Source organism: Giraffa tippelskirchi, chromosome 13, assembly GCF_054371585.1.
Source record: "Giraffa tippelskirchi isolate mGirTip1 chromosome 13, T2T-mGirTip1v1.2.pri, whole genome shotgun sequence".
In the NCBI taxonomy this organism is placed as follows: Eukaryota; Metazoa; Chordata; class Mammalia; order Artiodactyla; family Giraffidae; genus Giraffa; species Giraffa tippelskirchi.
The window spans coordinates 106,381,027-106,402,241 of NC_137287.1; the positions used below are offsets into that span (position 1 = coordinate 106,381,027).

The 21,215-nt window shown below is 54.0% G+C and overlaps 3 protein-coding genes across 5 annotated transcripts; all 3 read right to left on the bottom strand.

The window, feature by feature from the left end:
• Positions 1–1,672: 1,672 nt before the first annotated feature.
• Positions 1,673–3,390, bottom strand: MMP24OS (MMP24 opposite strand). 2 transcript variants are annotated; one of them, XM_081559929.1, is made up of 3 exons: positions 3,319–3,390; positions 3,053–3,234; positions 1,673–2,781 (listed from the first exon to the last, which is right to left on the bottom strand). In XM_081559929.1, exons 2-3 carry the CDS (start codon positions 3,229–3,231, stop codon positions 2,577–2,579), a joined length of 384 nt encoding a protein of 127 aa, XP_081416055.1. In that variant the 5' UTR covers positions 3,232–3,234; positions 3,319–3,390; the 3' UTR covers positions 1,673–2,576. The 2 variants fall into 2 exon arrangements, with proteins under 2 accessions (XP_081416055.1, XP_081416056.1); XM_081559930.1 differs by having other exon boundaries at positions 1,673–3,234.
• Positions 3,391–4,006: 616 nt separating this feature from the next.
• On the bottom strand, positions 4,007–10,583 carry EIF6 (eukaryotic translation initiation factor 6). Of its 2 annotated transcripts, none has more exons than XM_081559926.1 (7): positions 10,520–10,583; positions 10,126–10,237; positions 9,906–9,991; positions 7,913–8,088; positions 7,192–7,368; positions 6,824–7,005; positions 4,007–4,270 (listed from the first exon to the last, which is right to left on the bottom strand). In XM_081559926.1, the coding sequence occupies exons 2-7, from the start codon at positions 10,230–10,232 to the stop codon at positions 4,261–4,263; spliced, it is 738 nt and encodes a 245-aa protein (XP_081416052.1). In that variant the 5' UTR covers positions 10,233–10,237; positions 10,520–10,583; the 3' UTR covers positions 4,007–4,260. The 2 variants fall into 2 exon arrangements, with proteins under 2 accessions (XP_081416052.1, XP_081416053.1); XM_081559927.1 differs by having other exon boundaries at positions 10,464–10,583.
• A 2,230-nt stretch (positions 10,584–12,813) lies between these two features.
• Positions 12,814–18,594, bottom strand: SACK1C (scaffolding CK1 anchoring protein C). Its single transcript, XM_081552304.1, has 4 exons — positions 17,950–18,594; positions 15,379–15,546; positions 15,073–15,197; positions 12,814–14,251 (listed from the first exon to the last, which is right to left on the bottom strand). Exons 1-4 carry the CDS (start codon positions 18,592–18,594, stop codon positions 12,814–12,816), a joined length of 2,376 nt encoding a protein of 791 aa, XP_081408430.1.
• Positions 18,595–21,215: the final 2,621 nt, after the last annotated feature.

A 21,215-nucleotide genomic window follows, 5' to 3' on the forward strand; every position in this document is an offset into this window, starting at 1 on the left:
GCAGTTCAGAGCCCTCTCTGTCCACTCGGCCTGGCCGGCCAGGCCCCTCCTCACCAGGGTCTGAGGGGCAGCTCTGGCCACTGCCCACTGGGGCCAGCAGGGCCCTAGGCCAGGGGTCACGTAGCTGAAGTGGTGGTGCATTGGCCTGGGCTGAGCATGGGGCAGGGAGTGATGGCGGCTGTGCCCCAGGGTGGGTGCCTGGCGCCCAGCTGCCAGCCTTCTGTCCTGGGTAACTGCTCCCTACTCCAGGGAACAGGCAAGGCCCTGTCAGGAGGCAGGGCCCATGCCAGGAGGAGGCCCTGTGGTCACTGCGCCCCGTGGTGTCCATGAGGCACCACGGCGCTGTACCTGGCTGGACCCAGCACCTTCTGTGGGAAGCCAGCACAGCTCTCAGCCCCATCTGGGAGATGCCACCAGTCCTGGTCCCCCTTTGCCAACACCTGCTGGTCAGATGTCCCCCCACCCCACTCCCACTGTCCTCCATGGCTACAGGACCCTTGCCGCCAACACAGTGGGCAACAAGCCTGGGTTTCCCCTGCTGGCCACAGCAGATCCCTCAGGAAACCTGCTCCACACGTCAGGGTCTCCTCTGAGGCCCATAATTTAGGGTCACATGCTGCAGGCAGGGCTGTGGCCCAGCTGGGTCTGACAAGGACCCAGCTGTCACGTCGTGAATATTTCAATGTCCTGTCACTATTGTTTATAGTCCCATTTTGCAAAGGCTGCTTGAGGCTTTAGGTGAATTAGCAGTGACTGTCTTGGCGAGGCCAGCCCTCCCCCCAGCGATAAGGACCAAGGTGCTGTTAAGGTCACTCCAGTGCCCTGGCACCCAGGAGCCGGGCCCTGCTATTGAGGCTACAGGGTGCGAGCAGGAGCTGACCCCTCTCTGGAGGCTGATCTAAGTTTGTAGCTGTCCTCTACTCTGCCGTCTCTCTCACCATCCCCTAAGTCCCTGCCCTGCTCCAGCCTGTCGCCTGTGGCCTGACAGCTCAGCCTGATGGGTTAAGACAGAAATGACTCCAGGCCAACACTCTCATGACCCTGGGGGAAGGAGCCCAGGGCAGTCTTCTGAAATGCTCAGAGCCCGCACCCCTAGGTCCCCTGAGACCAACTCAATTTCTCAGCCCAGACGCAGTGTTTATACCATGAGCTTGGCCCCTGCTAACCCAGCTCTCTGGGCCCACCACTCTGCACTGCTCTTTGGAAAAGGGCACCCATAACTGGTAACAGCCCCAAGCCTAGGGGCCCGCCCTTCACTGTCTCTGGCAGGAATTCCTAGGGCTCAGCGTGCCTCACACCAACCCAGGAAGAGGCAGACCTGCTTGTCGCTAAGGAGCCAGAGGCAGGACCAATGGGCTCAATGTCCACGGGCTCTCTGCCAAATCCAAGAGGAGATGTCAGTCTTTGGGGGTGCTGGCAGGGCCCCTGAGTCTGCACGGGCCTTGCCCTCCACCCTGTGGCCTCTGAGCTTTGGGTCTGCTTAACCTGTAGCAGACAGGACCTCTGGGAACCATCTTGAGCAAAATCTCTCTTGTCCCAGAGATACCTATATGGGTCCACTGTGTTCCGTCATCATCTTTGTTTTTTTTTCTCATTTTGGTCAAGGGCGGGCTCCCTGGGGCGGGTGGGGAACAACTGCGGAGATATTAGTGATTCATAGGTTTGTACAGTGTTTTATACTTTGCAAAGCACTTTATTAGCTCACCCCTGTCCACTCACATGTAACTCATATAGTCCTTGGGGGGCCAAGGATAACTCTCACTGTGCCCTCAAACAAAGCACAGAGAGGCTGTTACTTGCCCAGGCCATTTAGTGGGCTTGCTGGGCATTGGGTCCCCACCTGTGGACCCCTCTAGGGTCCAAGATGAGATCAGAAGTGTCTCTTTTATCCATCTTTCCTCGGCCTCCCTTCCCCGCTCCCTGGTCCCTCTCGACTCCTCAGGTTGGTGCTCTCACTTCGCGAAAGCTCTAGGCCCCCCAGGCTCCCCACTGGCTCCTGGTACTACTGAGGTCAGCTGAGAAAGAGCGGGAGATGCAGGCAAGCAGCCCAGGCTGCAGATGTGAGGGACGCAGGGCCAGGCCCAGAGAGGGCTCAGCCTGGAGGCTTCCAGTCATGGATTCTCCTGCCTTGGGGTCATCTGTTTGTCCATCATCCCAGGACAAGGCAGACAGACAGAGGGGCAAAGCACTGGGGACCCCAGAGCCCAGCTTCCCCTCAGTCTGGGGAACATCACAGCATTTCAGTGTCAGTCACATTTTAAACTGATCAGCCTTTGTATAATGTTTTTTAAATCATTTCTAAATAAAACAAAAATACAGAGTGTGTCATTTCCCTGGGCTGTCGGAATAGGAATCAGGTTCTGAGTGGCCTGAAGAAGCTTCTGGGAGACAGGATGCTTTGCGGTATCTGGGAGCTGCCCCACGCATTTGCCAGCCCCCAAAATCAGATGCCCTCTCTCTCCAAAAGGCTGGCCCTGGAGGCCCTCTGTGCCTGGGGTCCCAGCAATACAACCGGATAATGCCAGGGTGGCCACCCAGGATGGCGCCTCTCCCAGGAGACGTATGGATGGGCAGGTTCACTGCGGCAAGGTCTTTTCTGAAGTCAAGGCACAAGGTGCTATGACCAGGACAAAAGCAAGAGCCCAGTTCTTGGTGATAGGGAAAAGTGAGGTGAGGTGAGGTGAGATCAGTAGCCTTGGGGTCTTCTTACCAAGAGTCCTGGCCTGGTTCTGGAAGCCAGTGACCGGGAAGGCTGCCCCAGGACCCAGACGGCCGGAGAAACTGTGGGGTGGGCAAGAACACGGAGGTCTGAGCTAGTCTGGCTGCAGGCTGAGAAGCGAACAAATCCCGGTACGGGAGGGGCCGGAGGAAAGACGGTGCCCCGAGGCGAGGCTGCGGAGGAGGCTTCCTTCCAGTCCCCCTCGAGTTCCCCGACTCTCCGCGCGCCTCCAGGGTGGGCGAAGGTGGGGAGAGACAAGGGCCCGACCGGGAGAAGCGGACCGGACGACAGGAGGCGGGGGGGCGCTAACTGCAGAGGGCGGCGAGTCAGTACCAGGAGGTGCAGGTGATGAGGAAGCGCACGTCGTCCAGCGGCCCCCAAGGGCTAGGCTCTGGCCGGGGCCGAGCAGGGCCCTCCGGCGCCTCAGGCTGGGGTTGGGGCTGCTCCTGGGGCTGCGGCTGGGGCTGCGGCGGCTCCGTGGCGCCCTGGCCACCGCTCAGCTGAGTGCCCATGTTCTGCAGGAGGAGAGGCCCGTCAGGTCCGGGGCCGGCCGCACACCACCCCTTCCCCACCCCGCCCCGCTGGGGCCCGCCCCTCACCTCGCAAAGCCGGAGCCGCGCGTCGAACGGTCCCAGCGCGGGTCTCCGCTCCGGGCTCGCCAGCGCAGCGGCGTCTGGAGGCACTGGCGTCCTGACGTCACGGCGCACGAGCCACGCCCCCTGAAAGCCTGGGAAGGCTTCAGGGGCGGGGCCCAACATACCCGACCCCACCCACCAGCAACCGGCCAAACCTGCCCCCAAGTCCCGGGGCCCCGCCCCGCGAGCAGCTCTGAGACGATGGGATCCGCCCCAACTACCCACGCCTCTCCAAGCCTGGCTCCGCACGCACCCAGAGCCCTAAGGCAAAGGGTTGGAGATGAGTCTGAGGCTGTCCGGGGCACCTAGCAGCCAGGCCAACAATCTCCATCCCCCACCGCGGGTCAAAGAGGACAAGGCTGCCCTGTGGCCAGGTGCCCCAAAGCCCTTCAGGATCCTCACACTGGCGTAGGGGAGCGCTGAAACAGACTCTCAATCTCTGAAGCCAAAAGGATGAGGCTGAGGTTGTGTGGAAAACGGCAGTATAGTGGAGTGTTTCTTTCTCTTGCCCTGGGATGAAGCTGCCCATCTAATGATGGGGGGCATTGACTGTAAAACTAAGGGGTGTGTGGATCCTACTCCACCTTCCCCCTGGAACAATGATGAGGGGGCTGAGTGCAGGCTGAAATCCCCAAATAACACATTCAGAATGGCCAGAGGAAGCTGCCCTTTAATGGGGGTGGCACAGACAACAGAGCTCTCAGCCAGAAGCTATAGGACCTGCCAGCCAGCATGATGTTTGCAGTAACTATAGATTCAGGAGATGGGCACAGATGAAGAAAAGCTGGGCATACAGCCACGAGTCCAGGTGAGTTCTCTGCCACGGCCCTGCCAGCATTCAGGACAGACTGGGTGGAACACTGAGAGGGAACCAAAGTCCGAGGCAGGATCAGTATGGACGGTGACTCAGGTGAGGCTGGAGAGAGAGGAAGGAGTGTTGTCAGTAGGGGCTTCACAGCACAGTTCACCCTCATGCTCAGGGTGCTTGCCTCCACCCTCACCCCAGGACCCCTGTTCCAGCTCTGCCCTGAAGAGCCCTCTCCAGATTCCACTGCTCCCACGAGTAACAATCCAGTCCAGAACTCTCAATGCTTAAAAAGGAAAAGTAACTCCTTCTCCACTCAAGCAGGTGAACTCAAAATAACTTATTCAAATTGCTGATCATAATCAGAGCCTCACAGGTCAAGTCCAACAGACTAAATTAGACAAGGGCATGGGGGGGCTCAGAGAGGGAAAAGGGACACGTCTAGGTCACAAATCCTCTAGTGGCAGGACTGGGGCCAGAACATTCTTCCTGGAGGTGATAATCATTTGCATGAGTGTAAAAGTGAAGTACATCTTTTTTTTTTTTGGCTGTGCCTCACAGCTTACAGGATCTTGGTTCCCTGACCAGGGACTGAACCCAGGCCTTCAGCAGTGAAAGCAGTGAGTCCTAACCACTGGGCTTCCAGGGAATTGCCTGAAGTACACAATTCTAATTCCTTATCTGACACCGTCCTTGTGAGGTCTCATGGGCACCTCAAACTCAACAGGTTCAAAGCCAAAGGAGGCTAATGAGTTTTGTCTCTTCTTTATCAATACCCATTTTTTAAAAATAGTAACTACAATGCTGACCAATGCTGCTGCCTGTAGGCAGTTCTGCCTAGCAGTTTTTTAAGTTTTTCTATTAAATACAACATTGCTGTAGTTTTTTTTAGTAGGTAACAATTATCAGGTTGAAGCTGAAACTCCAAAACTTTGGCCACCTGATGCAAAGAACTGACTTATTGGAAAAGACCCTGATGCTGGGAAAGATTGAAGGCGGGAGGAGAAGGGGACAACAGAGGATGAGATAGTTGGATGGCATCACTGACTCGATGGACATTTGTTTGAGCAAGCTCCAAGAGTTAGTGATGGACAGGGAAGCCTGGCATGCTGCAGTCCATGGGGCTGCAAAGAGTCGGACAGGACTGAGCAACTGAAATGAACTGACCTGACCTGAATTATTAGATTACAGAAATGTCTTTCTGTTCTCAGTTGCTAAGAAGTTTCTCTGTTTTGTTCTTTAATTAAATGGTTAATTGTGGAAGTACTGTTTTCTTTATGAGGGTCAATGTTCCAAAAGGGGAGGGAGGGTATATTTTATTCATCACCACATCATTATTGTCTGATACATAGTAGGTATTAAAAAATAAAAGTTGTTAAACAAATAACAAAACCACTGGTACCATTTTCCTGTTCAGACCTTTTCAACTGCTCTCCAGTGCTGAGAGCAGTTTGTCAGTGTGGTCTCCAAACTGCCCTCATCAGAATCACCCAGGAAAGATTACTGAAATAACTACACGTGGCTGGGTCCTACGCCAAACTGAGGGAATCAGGATTTGAAGGATGACGTCAAGAATCTACATTAATAAGCATCCCAACTCAGAACAGAGGTCAAAAAACCTACTACAGTCAAAACTTCTTGACATGGGCATTCAGAGTCCTGAACCCTGGGGATAAAACCTTTCCCCTTCACACCCTTCACACTTCCCCACCCTATCTCTGCATATTCAATTAGCTACTCATTCCCTGAAGCCCAGGCTGATGGACTGGGCTTTGATTTGTCCTTCCCAAAACCTTCCTGGACTCCAGTTAAGTGTCTCATGGGAGCCTCCAAAGCCTCAAAAGGCACCTTTTATTTCTTCTTTGAAGGTAGCTAAGTTATATGTGGCCATTAAGTCTTCTTTCCCCAACTACACACTGAGTCCCTCTCAGAGGCAGGGTTGTAGCACTAAGTTGCCTGACTATCCCACATGGAGCCTTGTTTACAGGGTTCCATGAACATCAGGTGACTGAATGAATGAAGGTGGGAAAATGAAGGGAAATGTTGCCCCTACTAAGGAGGGTGTCTGCTACTAGGCCCTTACTCTACTTTCTATCCTAATAGACTCCTGTGCCAGCTAGGTATGGCATGCTTTGATAAGAATCCTCAACGGGGGAGGGGGTACTAAGCATCCAGCACCTGATGCTCTTCCAAAGGATGAGATTCTAGAGCCTAACACTCCAAAATCTCCAGAGTTAGGGCTCAAGAACCCACTTCTGATTTAAACCCACCGAAGTACAGATGATGGTGATTCTGATGCACTCGCCACATCCACCCCCAAGTCCCTTAGGCACCAAAGCAGCCTTCCCTTCTTCCCTCAATAAAAAGATCTTTCCTGTCTCAGGCTATTGGCTGGGTACACCAACACACAGGCAGATTAAAAACTATAAAAGAAGGTGGTCAGTGATAAAGCAAGACAGCCTAGAGAAGGGATACACTGAGTCAACGTCTGCAAAGATGGGGATGGGCAGATACTCAGGCAATGCTTGTGGACTGTACCCTGTGCCCACTCAGCACTGTGTGGATGTAGCCTCACCGAGGAGAACCTACCAGCATGAACAGTCTGGCTCCCATTATAGCCAGCATCTCCCTCCCCTCCCCTCAACACAAGAAAGGCCCCGATACCTGTCAATGAGGGAATCCCGCATGCTGGTAGCAATGGTGCTAGGATGGGCTTCGTTCAGTTTGAAGACACTCTCCACCACTGACAGCTCTGTGCTGGTTGTGTCCAGGCCACAGAAGGCACACCAGTCGTTCACCACCATCCCAGCAGCGATCACCTCACTGCCTCGGTTCACAGTGCCCGCCTGCCGAAGGATGGCTCAGTGTGGATCATGGCACCAACAGGCAAATCATGAGGACTCTCCCCAATCCCTGGTCTCTGACCTGCAGCCTCAACCCCAAACTGTAACAGGTAATAACCCAGATTCCCAAATATGGGCAAAGGGATCTGCTCCAACAGAAAACAGAGGTCAGAGAACATGACTGCTTACCACAAGGGGGACCTGAAGGAGAGAAGACAGCTCATCCTGGTCTTCAATTGAAGTCTTGGGATGTACCAGCCCTCCCTGGTTGCTGAAGACACAGTAGCTTCCTACCAGCACCTGGTCAGCCACTGTCTGTCTGAAGACTTCCACCTTTAGCACATCAGCCAGGATTTCTTCTGTTTCCTGTTAGCCAAAGGAACTGTGCTCAGCACCTAGAACAAGCAAATCAAAGTACCCAGGGCCTCCACACCCAGACCCACCCAGGGCGTGACTCCCTAAGCTCATTCCTCTGCTATGCAGCTGCATATGGAAGCTGCACCCAGAAAAAGGAGGGAATACAGCTTGGAGCAGAGTCAAGGCCAGCTACAAAGCCATGCATGCCCTGAAGAGCCAGAGGCTGGTCTCCACATCACCTTCTTTCCCTCTAACCCACAGGCAAGAGTTCAACTGTCAATCTTCTCTCCAGCCCTGGCTGCAAGACTGAATGAGTCAATCTCCCTGATTAATACAGGGAGGATTAATACACTCCCTAGCTTCTTTTCCCTAGCTGGTCACATCACGAAAGGCCTCTATTCACTCTTCCAACCAGTGCCTGAACCGCAGGAGCCCAGGTGTAAAGAGAAACCACAAGAGATACCCCAAATTCCTGCCTGATAGGCAAGAACAGTGGCTAACCACTGACTAGGCTAATATCCTGTGACTCTTGGGCTAAACTGGGCTGCCTCACCCTGTCCAGGTCTGGGTGGACTAAGGCCACGTAGTCGTTGCAGGTGGTGACATTGCCCAGGGCTGAGAGCCGTTCCTCCACCCGCCGAATCTGCACGCTGTCTGGGAGGCAGTTGCGAATGTGCTGTAGCTCCTGGTCAGTGGTATTGTTGGGCACCAGGAGACCATGCCTGTTCCCTGGAGAGACCCAAATTAGGGCAGGTTGTGTAAGGATGAACTGTAAATTCATAAGACACCTGCTGAGCATTGGGGCCTAAAAATACAACCCAGTCCAGGTAGCTTCCCCAGGAAAGCTTTAGATCCAGACCCCAGTCCTCCAAACCACTGAGCCACACAGCAACCAGGGAACCAGGAGTCCCACTGGGCAGGCCAGAGATGGCCTAGGAGTCTGTCCCAAACATCCTGCCCAATTTGCCATCATCCACCAGGGATGACCAAGACCAAAAGGAAGGGCTCTTGGGCATTAGTTCTATATTTCACTACTTAAAAACTGAGGTAACACTTCATACGTACCAGACAGCTAAATTCTTAAAAAGAACATCAACACCAAGGGCTGGCAAAGATATATGGAGCAACCAATAGGAGTGTAAATTGGGCAACAACTTCAGAAACTTATGTGACATCACCTATTACACTGGATACCCAGCCATTCCTCTCCCAGATATTATATATCCAACAGAAATACATACATTTGTTCACTAAGAAATACAGCAGCACTACTCATAACAGATCAAACTGAAAACTACCCCAAATACCCACTGTCAACAGAATGAATGAATACATTGTGGTACATTTACACAAAACTGAGTACACAGCAAGATGAATGAACTATAATTATATTGTGACAACAATGACTAAACCTCTGCCTAACTCTGCAAGGACACAACTATGAACTTCTGAACTATGAGGTTGTCCCATCCTTTAAAAAAAAAAAAAACACCAATGATCAGGCTGCTGCTGCTAAGTTGCTTCAGTCGTGTCCGACTCTGTGCGACCCCATAGACGGCAGCCCACCAGGCTCCCCCGTCCCTGGGATTCTCCAGGCAAGAACACTGGAGTGGGTTGCCATTGTCTTCTCCAATGTGTGAAAGTGAAAAGTGAAAGTGAAGTCGTTCAGTTGTGTCCGACTCTTCGGGACCCCATGGACTGCAGCCCACCAGGCTCCTCAGTCCATGAGATTCTCCAGGCAAGAATACTGGAGTAGGTTGCCATTGCCTTCTCTGAATGATCAGGCTAAGTTCTCTCTTACTACATAAAAACTAGCTTCAAGTCCAAAGATCATAGTCAGAGATAAGAGTGTTCTGCCTGAATAAGAAACACTCAGAGTCCAAGGTCATCAGGCTTACAATAAAAAATAAAGGAAAAACTCCTATTTGAGCAGAACTACAAATAAGGGGTGGCAGTAAAGGAAAACGGAGCCAGTTCAAAGGATGGACCAATGGCCAGGGTCAACAGTGCTGATGGTTATAGGGGTACCTGGTAAACAGAACTTAAGCTTTAAATAGGTAACTGCACAAGATCCCTCAGAATCTTAGCTTGTCATTTTTTTAGAGGTAGAAACGGACCCTCAGAAAGAGGAAGCAATCTACCAGAGTCAGTGGCCAGGGAGGGCGAGATGACAATCCAATCTTCCCTTACACTAGGTGTGGAACCGGGTGAGTCACCTAGGTTCTTTGATTTTCAGCTTCCTCATCAGTCAAATTAGGCCAGTAATTCCTACCTCCCAGGGTCTTCAGTGAAGAAGGACTGAAACAAGTGTAAAAGTGAAAGCCCTTAACGTTTTGATTACAATGATCCAGAAACCTTTGCCAGAGGTTGTCCCTGATCTGTTGACACTTAGACCGGGTCTGGCACAGAAATGAGAGATTCTGTAGTCGCTGGAGATGATGGATGAAAGCCTAGAAATCCCTGGGTCCTCCGGGTCCCTTCTAGGGGTAAGATTAAAGGCGCTGGGAGGCTCCACTCTCTCCCTCGGCGACTTTCAGCTGGCTTACCCACACACATGCGCCCGATGATGCGGCAGCCGGCGATGGACGCGTGCACCACGGGGATGGTACCAGCAAGCTCGCCCTCGAACACACTGTGGGGACACGGACTCAATGATCATGGGGCTAAGGGGCCCGAACCCTCCTCACGCTGCCGGAGCCCGACTCCAAGGACCTCTACCCGCCACCCACCCACACATTGCCCGCGGGCCCGGGGCTCCCACGGCACCTGTAGAAGTTCTCCGACCCTCCGATGGCCACCAGGCAGTAGGAGTTGGTAAGTTTGGCAAAGCAACCGATCTCGCAGTTGTTCTCGAACGACGCACGGACCGCCATGAGGCCTAGGGGTTGTGGGACTGCAGTTCAGGGCCTGTGGATCCTCTCCCGGGACCGGGTGCCTCGGCCTCGACGCCGGGTCCAGGTCACCGTCCCCCGGCTTCCAGGTTACCGTCCCCCGGCTTCCGCGCGTCAGCCCCACTGCAACCTCGCCCCACTCGGCCCTCACCCCTCAGGTCCCGCCCACCGCGCCCATCCAGACTCTCTGGTCCCAAATCCTCCGGCCCTCACCCCTCACGACTCAGGACGCCCCGAGCTGACCCTTCCGGTGTCCTGCCACAACTCACCAGGTAAACGCAATCTCCACACGCGGCAGCAGCCCTCCTCGGCCCTCGCTAGGTTTCCGTTTCCGCCTCCACCAAGAGGATTTCCGACAGAGGGCGGCGCACGCCTCCTCGCATGCGGCCACTCTAGCTCCCAACCCCTGAGCGGACTCTATGGTTCCAAGTGATCCGATCCAGATCCCCTCCTGGCCCCGCCTCCAGCAAGCTTCTCATTCATTCTTTTATTCATTCATTCAATCGGGAGCTTTGTAGGAGGAACAACTGACAGAGAGACCTGTGCTGGTTGGATGTGAGGTATCAGAATGGAGGAGCCAGGATGTCTCGCAAAAGATGGGTTGATGCTGGAGATATATTTATTGAAGTTAAGCCTGGGGAGGAAGAGAAGGTGTGGAGGAGGTGAGGGACAGAGTAAGGTACGGGACAGATTTCCAGGCCGAATCTGGAGCCCAGGGGAGACTGAAGGGCTGAGATGTGGGGCCAAAGCCTGGGGTGGATGAGGTCATTCATGGAGAAAGTGTCCATTAGGGAGAAGTGAGACGTGACAGAGGCTGGAGGAGGAGGCACAGCCAGAGAAGTAAAGGAAATCATCGTACTGAAGAAGGTATTGGAGAGAGGACGGTGAATGAAGCAGAGTGTCGGGGGGCGGGGTGTCCAGAGTGGGCAAGTGTCTGGGTGCTGATGGCTTCCACTTGTGCCCTTTGCACAGGCTTGATCACACTCGGCAGGCCAATTTCTGCCCCCGTGCCACCCCACCCACAGATGGTGGCAGTCAAGAGACATGCTCTGGTGGACGGATGACCTTGGCCCACACTTTGAACAAAAGCCCCAGGGTCTCTCAGGGTGTCACTCTCAGTGAGAACAGAGGGAAGCTTGGAGCCCCTTTCCTACCCCACCCCCTGCCACACCCACCCTCCTCCAGCCATCCACTTTCTTCCAGGGAAAGGCCCAAATGGTGCCTTTCTCCTGTCCCTCACCCGCATAGTTGTAACTCGGCCTTCTCAAGATACACCAGGCAGCCTCTGGGTCAGAGCTTGTCTGCTTTTATTGATTTGTATCACAAATACGCTCCCAGGCAGGCCGCAGCTCAGGAGAGGGACCCACATCTGACAGCCTATACTTCTGGCGACACTAGGCAAGATGAGTGTGTGTGTGTGTGTGTGTGTGTGTGTTAGGGTCTGAGCATCCGTGTCCTCTCCTTCCTCCTCAGTTCCTCTCGGACTCACTCCCTCAGTCCTCTCCCTGGTCTCTCTTCACCTGGTTCCCTCTCCCAGGAATTCCTCTAAATCTCACCTCCATCTATCCAAGTCCTTCCCACTTTTCAAGGTTTGGCTCAAAGGCTGCCTCCTCTGAGAAACATTTCTCGCCACTCCATCATCACCACCACTCTCTGGCCTTCGCTCTCTACCACCGTCTGTCACTGGTTAGCCTTTCACTACAAACACCAATGATTTATGCACTGAATCCTTGTTTTCCAGGGACTGGGAGCCCTGTTGCGTGTCCAGCACAAGACGGGATACACAGCTTTAGGTACCAAAAGTTATTGGTTGGTACATGCATGCCCATGAGTGTGTGTGTGTGTGTGTAGTTGAGTGCATATTTATAGTCTGTGGATCCTGAGGGGTCTACAGTGTGCACTGAATGTGTACTGGATTCATTTAGCCAAGTGACATTTATTGAGTACCTATAACTAGAATCCTGAGTGTTCTGGTTTATCACATGGACCGTGTCTGTAGGTGTGAACCCTGTCAGTGTGCAGTATACATTGTGCAGGTATTTGGGGCACCTCTATGATATATGGATTTTGTGTGCATGAGGACATGGGAACTATTTATATTGTGTGTCCTGTCTGTGCAAAAACACTATCTCTTTAAGAAATAAAGATTTGAGCCCCTGTCAGTTACTTGAACCTGATTCCAAGCAAGTCATCAAACTCGCTAGGTCTCAGCTTCCATATTTATATTATAAGGAAGACGATACCTATAGTCCTAGAATTGTATACCTACCAGCATCTATCTTGTAGGATATTGTGAGTAAGGATGAATGATGAGAAGTAACCGGTATGGAGGGCCCAGCACAGTGACAAATGGCAGGTGCCCAGTAACTATAAATTCCATTTTCCCATATGTGTGCATGTGCATATACGATCAAGAATCCTGAGCCCAGGGAATGTCTAACCTGGGCTTCTAGATCCCTCTCCCCACACAGTTCCTACCCGAGCTTCCTCCCCAGAGTCTGGGACCTGAACAAATCTGGTCACAGTAGGTGGAAGACAGACATGTCCCTTTCTGGGAGCACGACTAGGTCTCAAAGCGGCTTCGGAGCAACTTGAACTTGGACTTGTTGTACTTAGTGATGAGGTCCAGTTTGCTATGGCCCAGGGTCCGCCGTTTCTCATCCTCAGACAGGCCATTGCTGTTGCTGTTGCGCTGGCCACCCATGGGGCCCCCGGAGAGGCCAGGCTCATATCCCTGCCTGGCGCCCTGCAACTGATGATACTTGGTGATGAGGTCCAGCTGGCTGTGGCCCAGCGTCCGCCGCTTCTCCTCCCCCAAGTCCACTCCAGCCTTTTGAGCAGGGCTCGGCCTAGGGAGTTCACTGGGCCCAGGCCCCTCACCCCGGAATGGACCAAACTTTGTGATGAGGTCCAGCTGGCTGTGGCCCAGGGTCTGCCGTCGTTCGTCTGGACCCTGCTTGCCAGCCCTGGCTGAGGAGTTGGCTTCAGGAGGTACTCTGGAGCCCCCAGCCTGGGGGGACTGTACCAGGAGGTCCAGTTGGCCATGGCTGTGGTTTGTGGACAGCCTCTTGTCCTCTGGGGTCCGATTGCCAACCTTGGATGAGCCTGACTCAGGGGCTCCCCTGGCACCCTGGGCCTGGGGCAGGAAATCCAGTTGGTTGTATCTCTGATTTGGAGCCAACCTCCTGTCCTCTGGGGCCTGCTCACCAGGCCAAAGAGAGCCTGAGTTGCAGGCCACCCCCAAATCAGGGCCTCCTGCTTCTCGTGCTCTGGGGAAGGGGACAAGGAGATCCAGCTGGCCATGGCTCTGACTCAGAGACACCTTGTTCTCCTCCAGTGTCTCTAGGGCTGTGCTGGGTACCCAGCGGCCCCGTGAGGGGCTAGGCTCCTGGCTTCCTGGGACCCCGTTCTCTGGGAACCGGGACAGACCTGAGACACTCCAGGGAAAGGGGAGGAGAGGGCGAGAGCAAGCAAGCAGAGGTGACCCCCCTGCCAGGGTCATGGGGCTGGTGCTATTGTGGTTGAGGGCAGGGGAAGACTGGCACCAGGGGGACGCCCCCAGCTTGCTCAGGTTGGCCCTGTAGGGCCCTAGCAGAGGGCCATGGTTAGGGTCTGACAGCTGGCATTGCAGGGAGGGCTGGCCATCGGCCTCACAGCGGGTAGGGCCGGGGGATGAGGACCCCACACCCATGTCAGTGCGGTCACTGCCTCCTGGCAGAGCAAGGTATGAGTGGCCCATGCGAGGTGAGCGTTTGATGCTGCTGAGGCTGGTGCAGGAGGGTGATGAGGACGTGGTGCTGGGAACTCCTGGCCCAAAGGCCAAGGCCACTGGGGGATGGCATGGTGCCCTGAAGGATGGGGGATCTTCACCTCCGCAGAATCCCTCCACCGGCCGGGACTCGGCATAAAGACAGCGAAACTCCCGGTCAAAGTCTTCCACAATGCAGCCCCTCAACTGCAGCACCATGCTTGTGTGGGCCTGGCTACAAAGCCAGGTGAAGCTGCGGGCAGAGAGTCAGGGTCAGGAGGCAAAGTGCAGGCCCTTGGACCAGGCGGGAGTCACAACCAGGGGAGGAAGACAAAATCACCCCCACTACCGCCACCGCAAGGGCCCAGGTGAGGAGCAGAGCTCTGACTCCAGAGTCTGTGCTGTTCGGTTTAGTGGACTTGGACACACGGTTTCCCGTCGTGGCCTCAACTTCCCCATCTGTAAAATGGACTGAGGGCTAGGTTCCCTGAAGTCCCTCCAGTTCCAAGGTGCAAAAGTTATTGGTTGACCAGAAAGTTCATTCAGGTTTTTCCATAGGATCATACAGGAAAGCCTGAATGAAATTTTTGGCCAACACCAATATTTTCTAGGCTTCCCTGGTGGCTCAGCAGTAAAGAATCCGCTTGCCAAGACAGGAGAAGGGTTCAATCCCTGGGTCAGGAAGACTCCCCTGAAGAAGGAAGTGGCAACCCACTCCGATATTCTTGCCTGGAGAAGCCTGTGGACAGAGCAGCCTGGCAGGCTACAGTCCATGGGATTGCAAAGAGTCGGACACAACTTAGCAACTAAACAACAATAACATTTTCTGTGCATTTTCTGGGCATTAAAGTAATCCTTCCACAGAGTGAGTTTCTCCAGGGCCCAGCCCAGGGCTCTCTTGCTCCCCACCCTGGCCCCTGGGCCTTGCACCATGCCTGACATTAGGCGGCTGGTCAGTCCATGTTGGAAAGGACAGATGAAAGAAGGGCACTTCAAAGCTGCCAGCTCCCAGGCAGCCTCACCAGCCCATGGCCCAGGCCCAGGTGCACCCCCGACCCCATCCCACTCACTCACCTGTAGCTGCCCGCCACCACCTGCTCACAGTCGATGATGACAAACTTCTCCAGGGCCTGCCCTGTGAAGCGGCGACCTGCCTTGCTGCAATATGTGTCCCCGCATATGCTCCGTACACGCATGTTCTGAGCCAAGGAGGGAAGGGGGTTGGGGGTGACCTTGAGAGATCGGGGCTCAAGCCATGTCTAAATCCCATGGAGTCTCTGACCAGAAAGAACTAAGAGAACCCAGATCCCTCCTATTGATTCCCAGTGCTCATGGACAGCCCCACCCCATGCCCTGGCTCCTGTCCCATCCCTCACTGACCGGCAGGTGCCCTCCATTGAGGTCCATCTTGTAGCACATCTCTAGAAAGTGCCTCAGGTGCTCCTGGGCCAGGAGCAGGTAGACGGGGACACCACGCCTGCCCGAGGCCTCCATGAGGTCACACAGAAGCTCCATGTCAGTGAATATGTCCATCACGACAGCCACCACCTGAGGAGGGAAGGGGAGCTCAGCCCTGCCCGGGGGGCACTACCCAGCCCCGGGGCAGGGGCTAGATCCCAGGAAACAGGCGCTGGACTGAAAAGCAGGAGGCCAGAACCCATGAGACCATCTGAACTGGGAGGGCTTTTAGTGGTGATCCAGCCCAGGGCTTCTTGACTTAGAAAGAAAGAGGTTTCACTGTCTTGAAGCCCAGAAGGCTGTTTGAAAGCTTTGTGGGTTTTTTTTTAATTGATTTTTATTGGATGTTTGAAAGTTTTTGTGTGCATTTTTCTAAGGACAGTTTGTTTATCTGTTGTCAGATTCTCAAAGAGGTCCGTGGATCAGCTGCTCTAGTCTGAAGGTCTACTCTACATAGGTGAGGACTGATGCCCAGAGAGGGAAAGAGTCAGAAACAGAACCCAGCCCCCAGTTCCCAGGCCAGCACCTCACAGTTCCCCCACTAGCTCCAGCTGTCGCTCTGTGTCTCTGAGGCTCCCTTGTCACGGATCAGAGCTGCAGGCAGTGACTGGGGTCTTCGGTGCCCTTTGCCAGACCCATCTGTTCCTCTGTGAAGCTGCAGAGGTTGCTGTGACCTTTTCCACCCACACCAACTGGGACCACGTTTTCTGCTCACTGTCCGCTGTGAGAACCTCCCCTCCCAGTCCTCCAGGTTGAGAGGCAGCATGTACCGAGCAAAGCACTCCAGTTCTGGAGCCAGAGAGAACTGGGTTCAAACCTGCACTCTGCTACTTCCTACTGACACAGCCTTGGGCGAGTTCCTTCACCTCTGGGTGCCTCAACTTCCTCATCTGTTAAATGGAGATAATGATAGCTACCTCTCTGAGTTATGGAGAATCAAACGTGAAAAACCTCAACACGCAACTGAAGCTCAATAAATGATCCTTTCCTGCTGCTTCCTTAACAAACAAGGACCTTGGGCCACGGGGAGAGGAAGCACTTCCTAAGGTCACCGAGAGTCAGTGACAGCCCAGAGTGGGAGTCTGGCTTCTGGCCCAGAGGCGGAGGGTCTAGATTCAAGGAACCAAAGCATCGAGGGATGCCCTGCTCCATGGCACAGGTCTGGCCAGGAATGGTGGTGGAGGGTGGGGGGGAGGATAAGCAAGAAAGATCAAAGCGGCAGAAGTGATGACAGCAGCCACTCACTAATAACCCCATTCCCGCTGCCAATCAGGCCCTGCCCTTCCCTGCCTGGGGCAGAGGGAGACTTTCCAGGGAGGCTCTGGAGGTCCCGGTAGCGGCGTCCTGGCTCCTAACATCTGCAGCGGATTCCCTGCAGGCTGCTCCTAGCCTAGCCAGGGCACTGGGGCTAACCTGCCTCAAACCCTGCCTGGCGTCATCTGATTCACCCCCCTGCCTCCTGAGTCAGTGGTCTGGGCTCCAGGAGCGAGGCTGTGCTAGTCTGTGGCTACAGCCTTCCCAGCACTAGCACCCTTACCTGCCCTCCCCCATTTCCCTTTCTCCTGAGCCCCTGCTCCCCATCCCTGAGCCCAGCAGCCTCCTCTCCTCCTTCCTTTGGGTGCAGAGCTAAAAGCCCAGCCCTCAAGGCCAAGTGGAGGCCCGGGCTCCAGTGCCCCTTCCCCTGATTCAGGCCAGTGGAGACACGGTACACAAGAGGCAAGGCGTGGTCAGAGCCATACGTCAGGGCTGTGCCTGGGTCTTGGGGCCTGAGTCTAGACCTCTTTCCTCTGCCGAGCCCTGGCTCCATTTCACCAATGGACTGGACCTCCCTGAGTAAGTACCATCCCCTCCCTGGCCTCAGTTTCCTCCTCTGTAAGTCAAGGGGGTGGCTCAGATGCTCACTGAGGTTGGGGCTCTTTGTCTTAGGATCATAGACCTTTCTGAGAATATGATGGAAGCCATGGACCCTTTCCCCCAAAAGAGAGAGTATTCCTCTCTGCAATGAGCACCCGTTTGCACCTGTTTTTAGGGTGTTTGTGGTGTCTCTGAGGCCCCGTTCTAAGCTTATCTATAATGACCCTGATTGCCAAGGGATTGTGCTGTGCTGTGCTTAGTCGCTCAGTCGCGTCTGACTCTTTTGCGACCCCATGGACTGTACCCCATCAGGCTCCTCTGTCCATGGGATTTCCCAGGCAAGAATATTGGAATGGGCTGCCTTTCCGGCCTACAGGGGATCTTCCCAACCCAGGGATCTAACCCAGGTCTCCCGCATTGCAGGCAGATTCTTTACCATCTGAGCCACCAAGGAAGCCCACCAAGGGATTACCAAGGTAAATAAAACCTCTAGGAGCTTGTGATCTGATAGGGCACAGAGGTTCTTGTCCCAGTGCTGCCCTCAAGCTGCTGGGTGGCCATGCGTGCTGGTCCTTTTCCCTCCCTGGGCCTCAGTTTCCACGTCTGTGAAATGGGTGTCTGAAGAGATGGGGCCCTTACCGTGCGGGCCTGGCTGAAGAGGAAACGCAGAAGGTCCTTGATGCTCTTGGCTTTGTCCCGCTGAAAGTGGACCACAGCCTGTGTGGGGCTGAAGCCCGTGGTGTGTGGCACCTCGGGCCAACCCAGGTCCAGGTCTGGAGGGTCTATGTCGGAGGCCAGGGGGAAGTAAGTGCCCGAGGTGACTTCGGAGTGCAGGCTGAGGCGGTCGGGCCCCAAGGCCTCGGGTCCCTGGGCCTCGCCGAGCTCCGGGCCCCCTCGCGTGTGGCTGGTCATGTAGTCCATGTCCAGGGCACTCAGAAAGGGCAGCTCCCGCTCCTCGGAGATGACCCGCAGGTAGGCATCCTCGCCCCGCTCCAGGAGGGCGTCGGCCGCCAGCCGGGCCGCCTCGCTGTGCTGCAGCACCAGCGGGGAGCTCTCCCGCCACCAGGGTCGCTTCAGCTCGTCCACCCGGCTCCTCAGGGGCCCCGCCATGCCCTGGGCCTCCGAACACGCCTGCCCACTGGCTCCTCTCACCCTCCAGCAGGCTCCATGGCCTGCACCCTGGGCTGGCCACAGCAGGAAGAAGATCCCAGCAGGCCTGCCTGCCGCCTCGCCTGCCCTGTGTGGCAGGGCCCCGGGCCTGTTGTCACCCTGTGTCAGAGCCATGCTCCACCCCTTTGCCCCCGGCCTCAGGAACCTGTCGGGTCAGCCTCACCTGTCTGCCTGCTGTTGGGACTCGCCCGCCCAGGGAAAGGCAGGCCCTCAGCACACTCTCCTTCCCCACCCCCCTCAGCCCCACCCCAGCATCACCTGCTCCTTCCCCACCAGGCTCCTAGCAATTTCCTCCAAACCCTGACCTTCCAGAGTCCCGGTGAAAAATGCTGTCCCACTCAGGAAGAATTCTGTTCAGATGGCTGTTTCCAACAAGCTCAACTCTGGGAAAGCTCTTGACCTGGTGGGGCCAGACCCTAACTCTAACCCTAACCCTCCTCAGGGGATGGATATTAAATGATTATGGGTTTCTCTGGTGGCTCAGTGAAGAAGAATCTGTCTGCCCATGCAGGGGACATGGATTCAGTCCCTGGCCTGGAAGATTCCACATGCCATGGAGCAACTAAGTCCGTGAGCCATTAACTACCAAGCCTGCGCTCTAGAGCCCGCAAGCAGTGACTACCGAGCCCGTGGGTTGCACCTGCTGAAGCCTGTGTGCTTAGAGCCATTGCTCCACAGCAGGAGCACAGCGAGAAGCACCACAGTTAGAGTAGCCCCTGCTCGCCGCAACTAGAGAAAGCCCATGCAAAGCAACGAAGACCCAGCACAGCCAAAAATAAATAAAATTTAATTTTTAACGGTTATGAGCAAGTCGTTTGAGAGGATCAGGGCACACGTTGCATGGTTCGGAGGCAAACAGGTCTGGAGGCAATTTTCTGTTTTTTGCCACCATCAAGGGCCGAAGTCCCAGAGTCCTCAGGAGCAGGGTGAGAGGCCTTGTGCTGGAGAAAAGGAGTCAGCAGATGGCAGCTCACGGGGGAGGCAAGCCGGGCAGGAGTGGTCACAGCGGTGCCCAGTGCCAGCCCGAGGCACCACTTTTCTGTGGTGGGACAAGGTCCAGTGAGGATGGTCAGGACAGCAGGAGACCTAAGGCCATGTCTCCTGACCCTGTTTAGTGCTGGCTGCACTTGCTTCAACTGGTCTGTGGTCATGCCCAGACCAGACACAGGTTCCTCTGTGTCTATAGGGCACAGGTTTGATCCCTGGTTGCAGAACTAAGATCCCGTGTGCCATGCTGTGCGGCCAAAAAAATAAAAGGAGGCCCTTCCCTGGAGGTGGGGAGGCTGAGTGAGGGGTGGGGGGTGAGTAAGCAGAGCCAGACCGTGGGAGGGTAATAAGCTGTGGGGGTAGCCAGGGTGGCAGGGCCTTCATTAGGGCCTTATCTCCAGATCTGTTGAGGGGGGAGCAGGGACCTTATCTGGGTCAGAGAAGCTCTATTGGGAAGGGAGCAGGCATATTTCAGTGCTGTTGAGTTTCTGTGGTTTATCCCTCAGTGTGTATATATCTATCTGATGATACATATTTTTGGCTCTTTTTAAAAATTATTTTTAATTAACATAAAGTTTACCATCTTAATTTTTTTTTTAATTTACTTTTTAAAATTTATTTGACTGCACCGGGGCCTTAGTGGCATGTGGGATCTATTTCCCTGATCAGGGATCAAACCCAGGGCCTCTGCATTGGGAGCCGGAGTCTTAGCCACTGAATTCCCAGAGAAGTCCCTCATCTTAACTATTTTTTTTTCATTTTAATTATTTTTAAGTATGTAGTTCAGTGGTTCACCCACAATGGTATGCAACTATCACCACCATCCATTGCCAGAACTTTTTCCATCTTCCACAACTGAAACTCTGTCCCTATAAAAGGCTGAGTACCTTCCTCTCTCTCTCCCAGCCCCTGATAGCCATCACTCTTTCTTTTTTTCTCGTTTTTAACTTTTTTGACTGCACCAGGTCTTAGCTGTGGCATGTGGGATCTAGTTCCCTGACCAGGGATCGAACCCAGGCCCTGTGTATTGGGAATGCAGCATCTTAGCCACTGGACCAGCAGGGAAGTTCCCCACCACTCTACTTTCTAACTCTATGAATTTGACGGTATCTCATGTAAGTGGAATCATACAGTCTTTGTCTTTTTATGATTGGCATATTTCACCTAGCATAATATCCTCAAGGTTCACTGATGTTCGACCATGTGTGACAGAATTTCCTTCTTTTTAAAGGCTGAATAATATTCCATTGTGTGTACATACCACATTGTTTATCCACTCACCCATTGATAGACACTTGAATTGTTTCCACCTTTTGGCTACTGTGAATAATGCTGCTTGAACATGGGTGTAAAAATTTGGCTCTGTATTTTTTAAAAATTTCCCTCCATGCCCACATTTGTATTAGATTCCATTTCTGTAAGTAAAAAAGCCACTGAATATTGGCAATTTCACATTTCATATGGCTCAACATATACAGACATGCCTCAGAGATAGTATGAGTTCGGACCATTTATTACAGACCACTGCAATAAAGCAAACATCTCAATAAAGTGAATCACACAAATTTTTCGGTTTCCCAGTGCATACAGAAGTTATGTTTATACTACATTGTAGTCTATTGTGTGCAATAGCATTATGTCTAAAAAAATACATATCTTAATTTTAAAATACTTTATTGCTGGGACTTCCCTAGGTGTCCAGTGGTTAAGACTCAGGGCTCCCACTGCAGGGGGTGAAGTTTCGATCC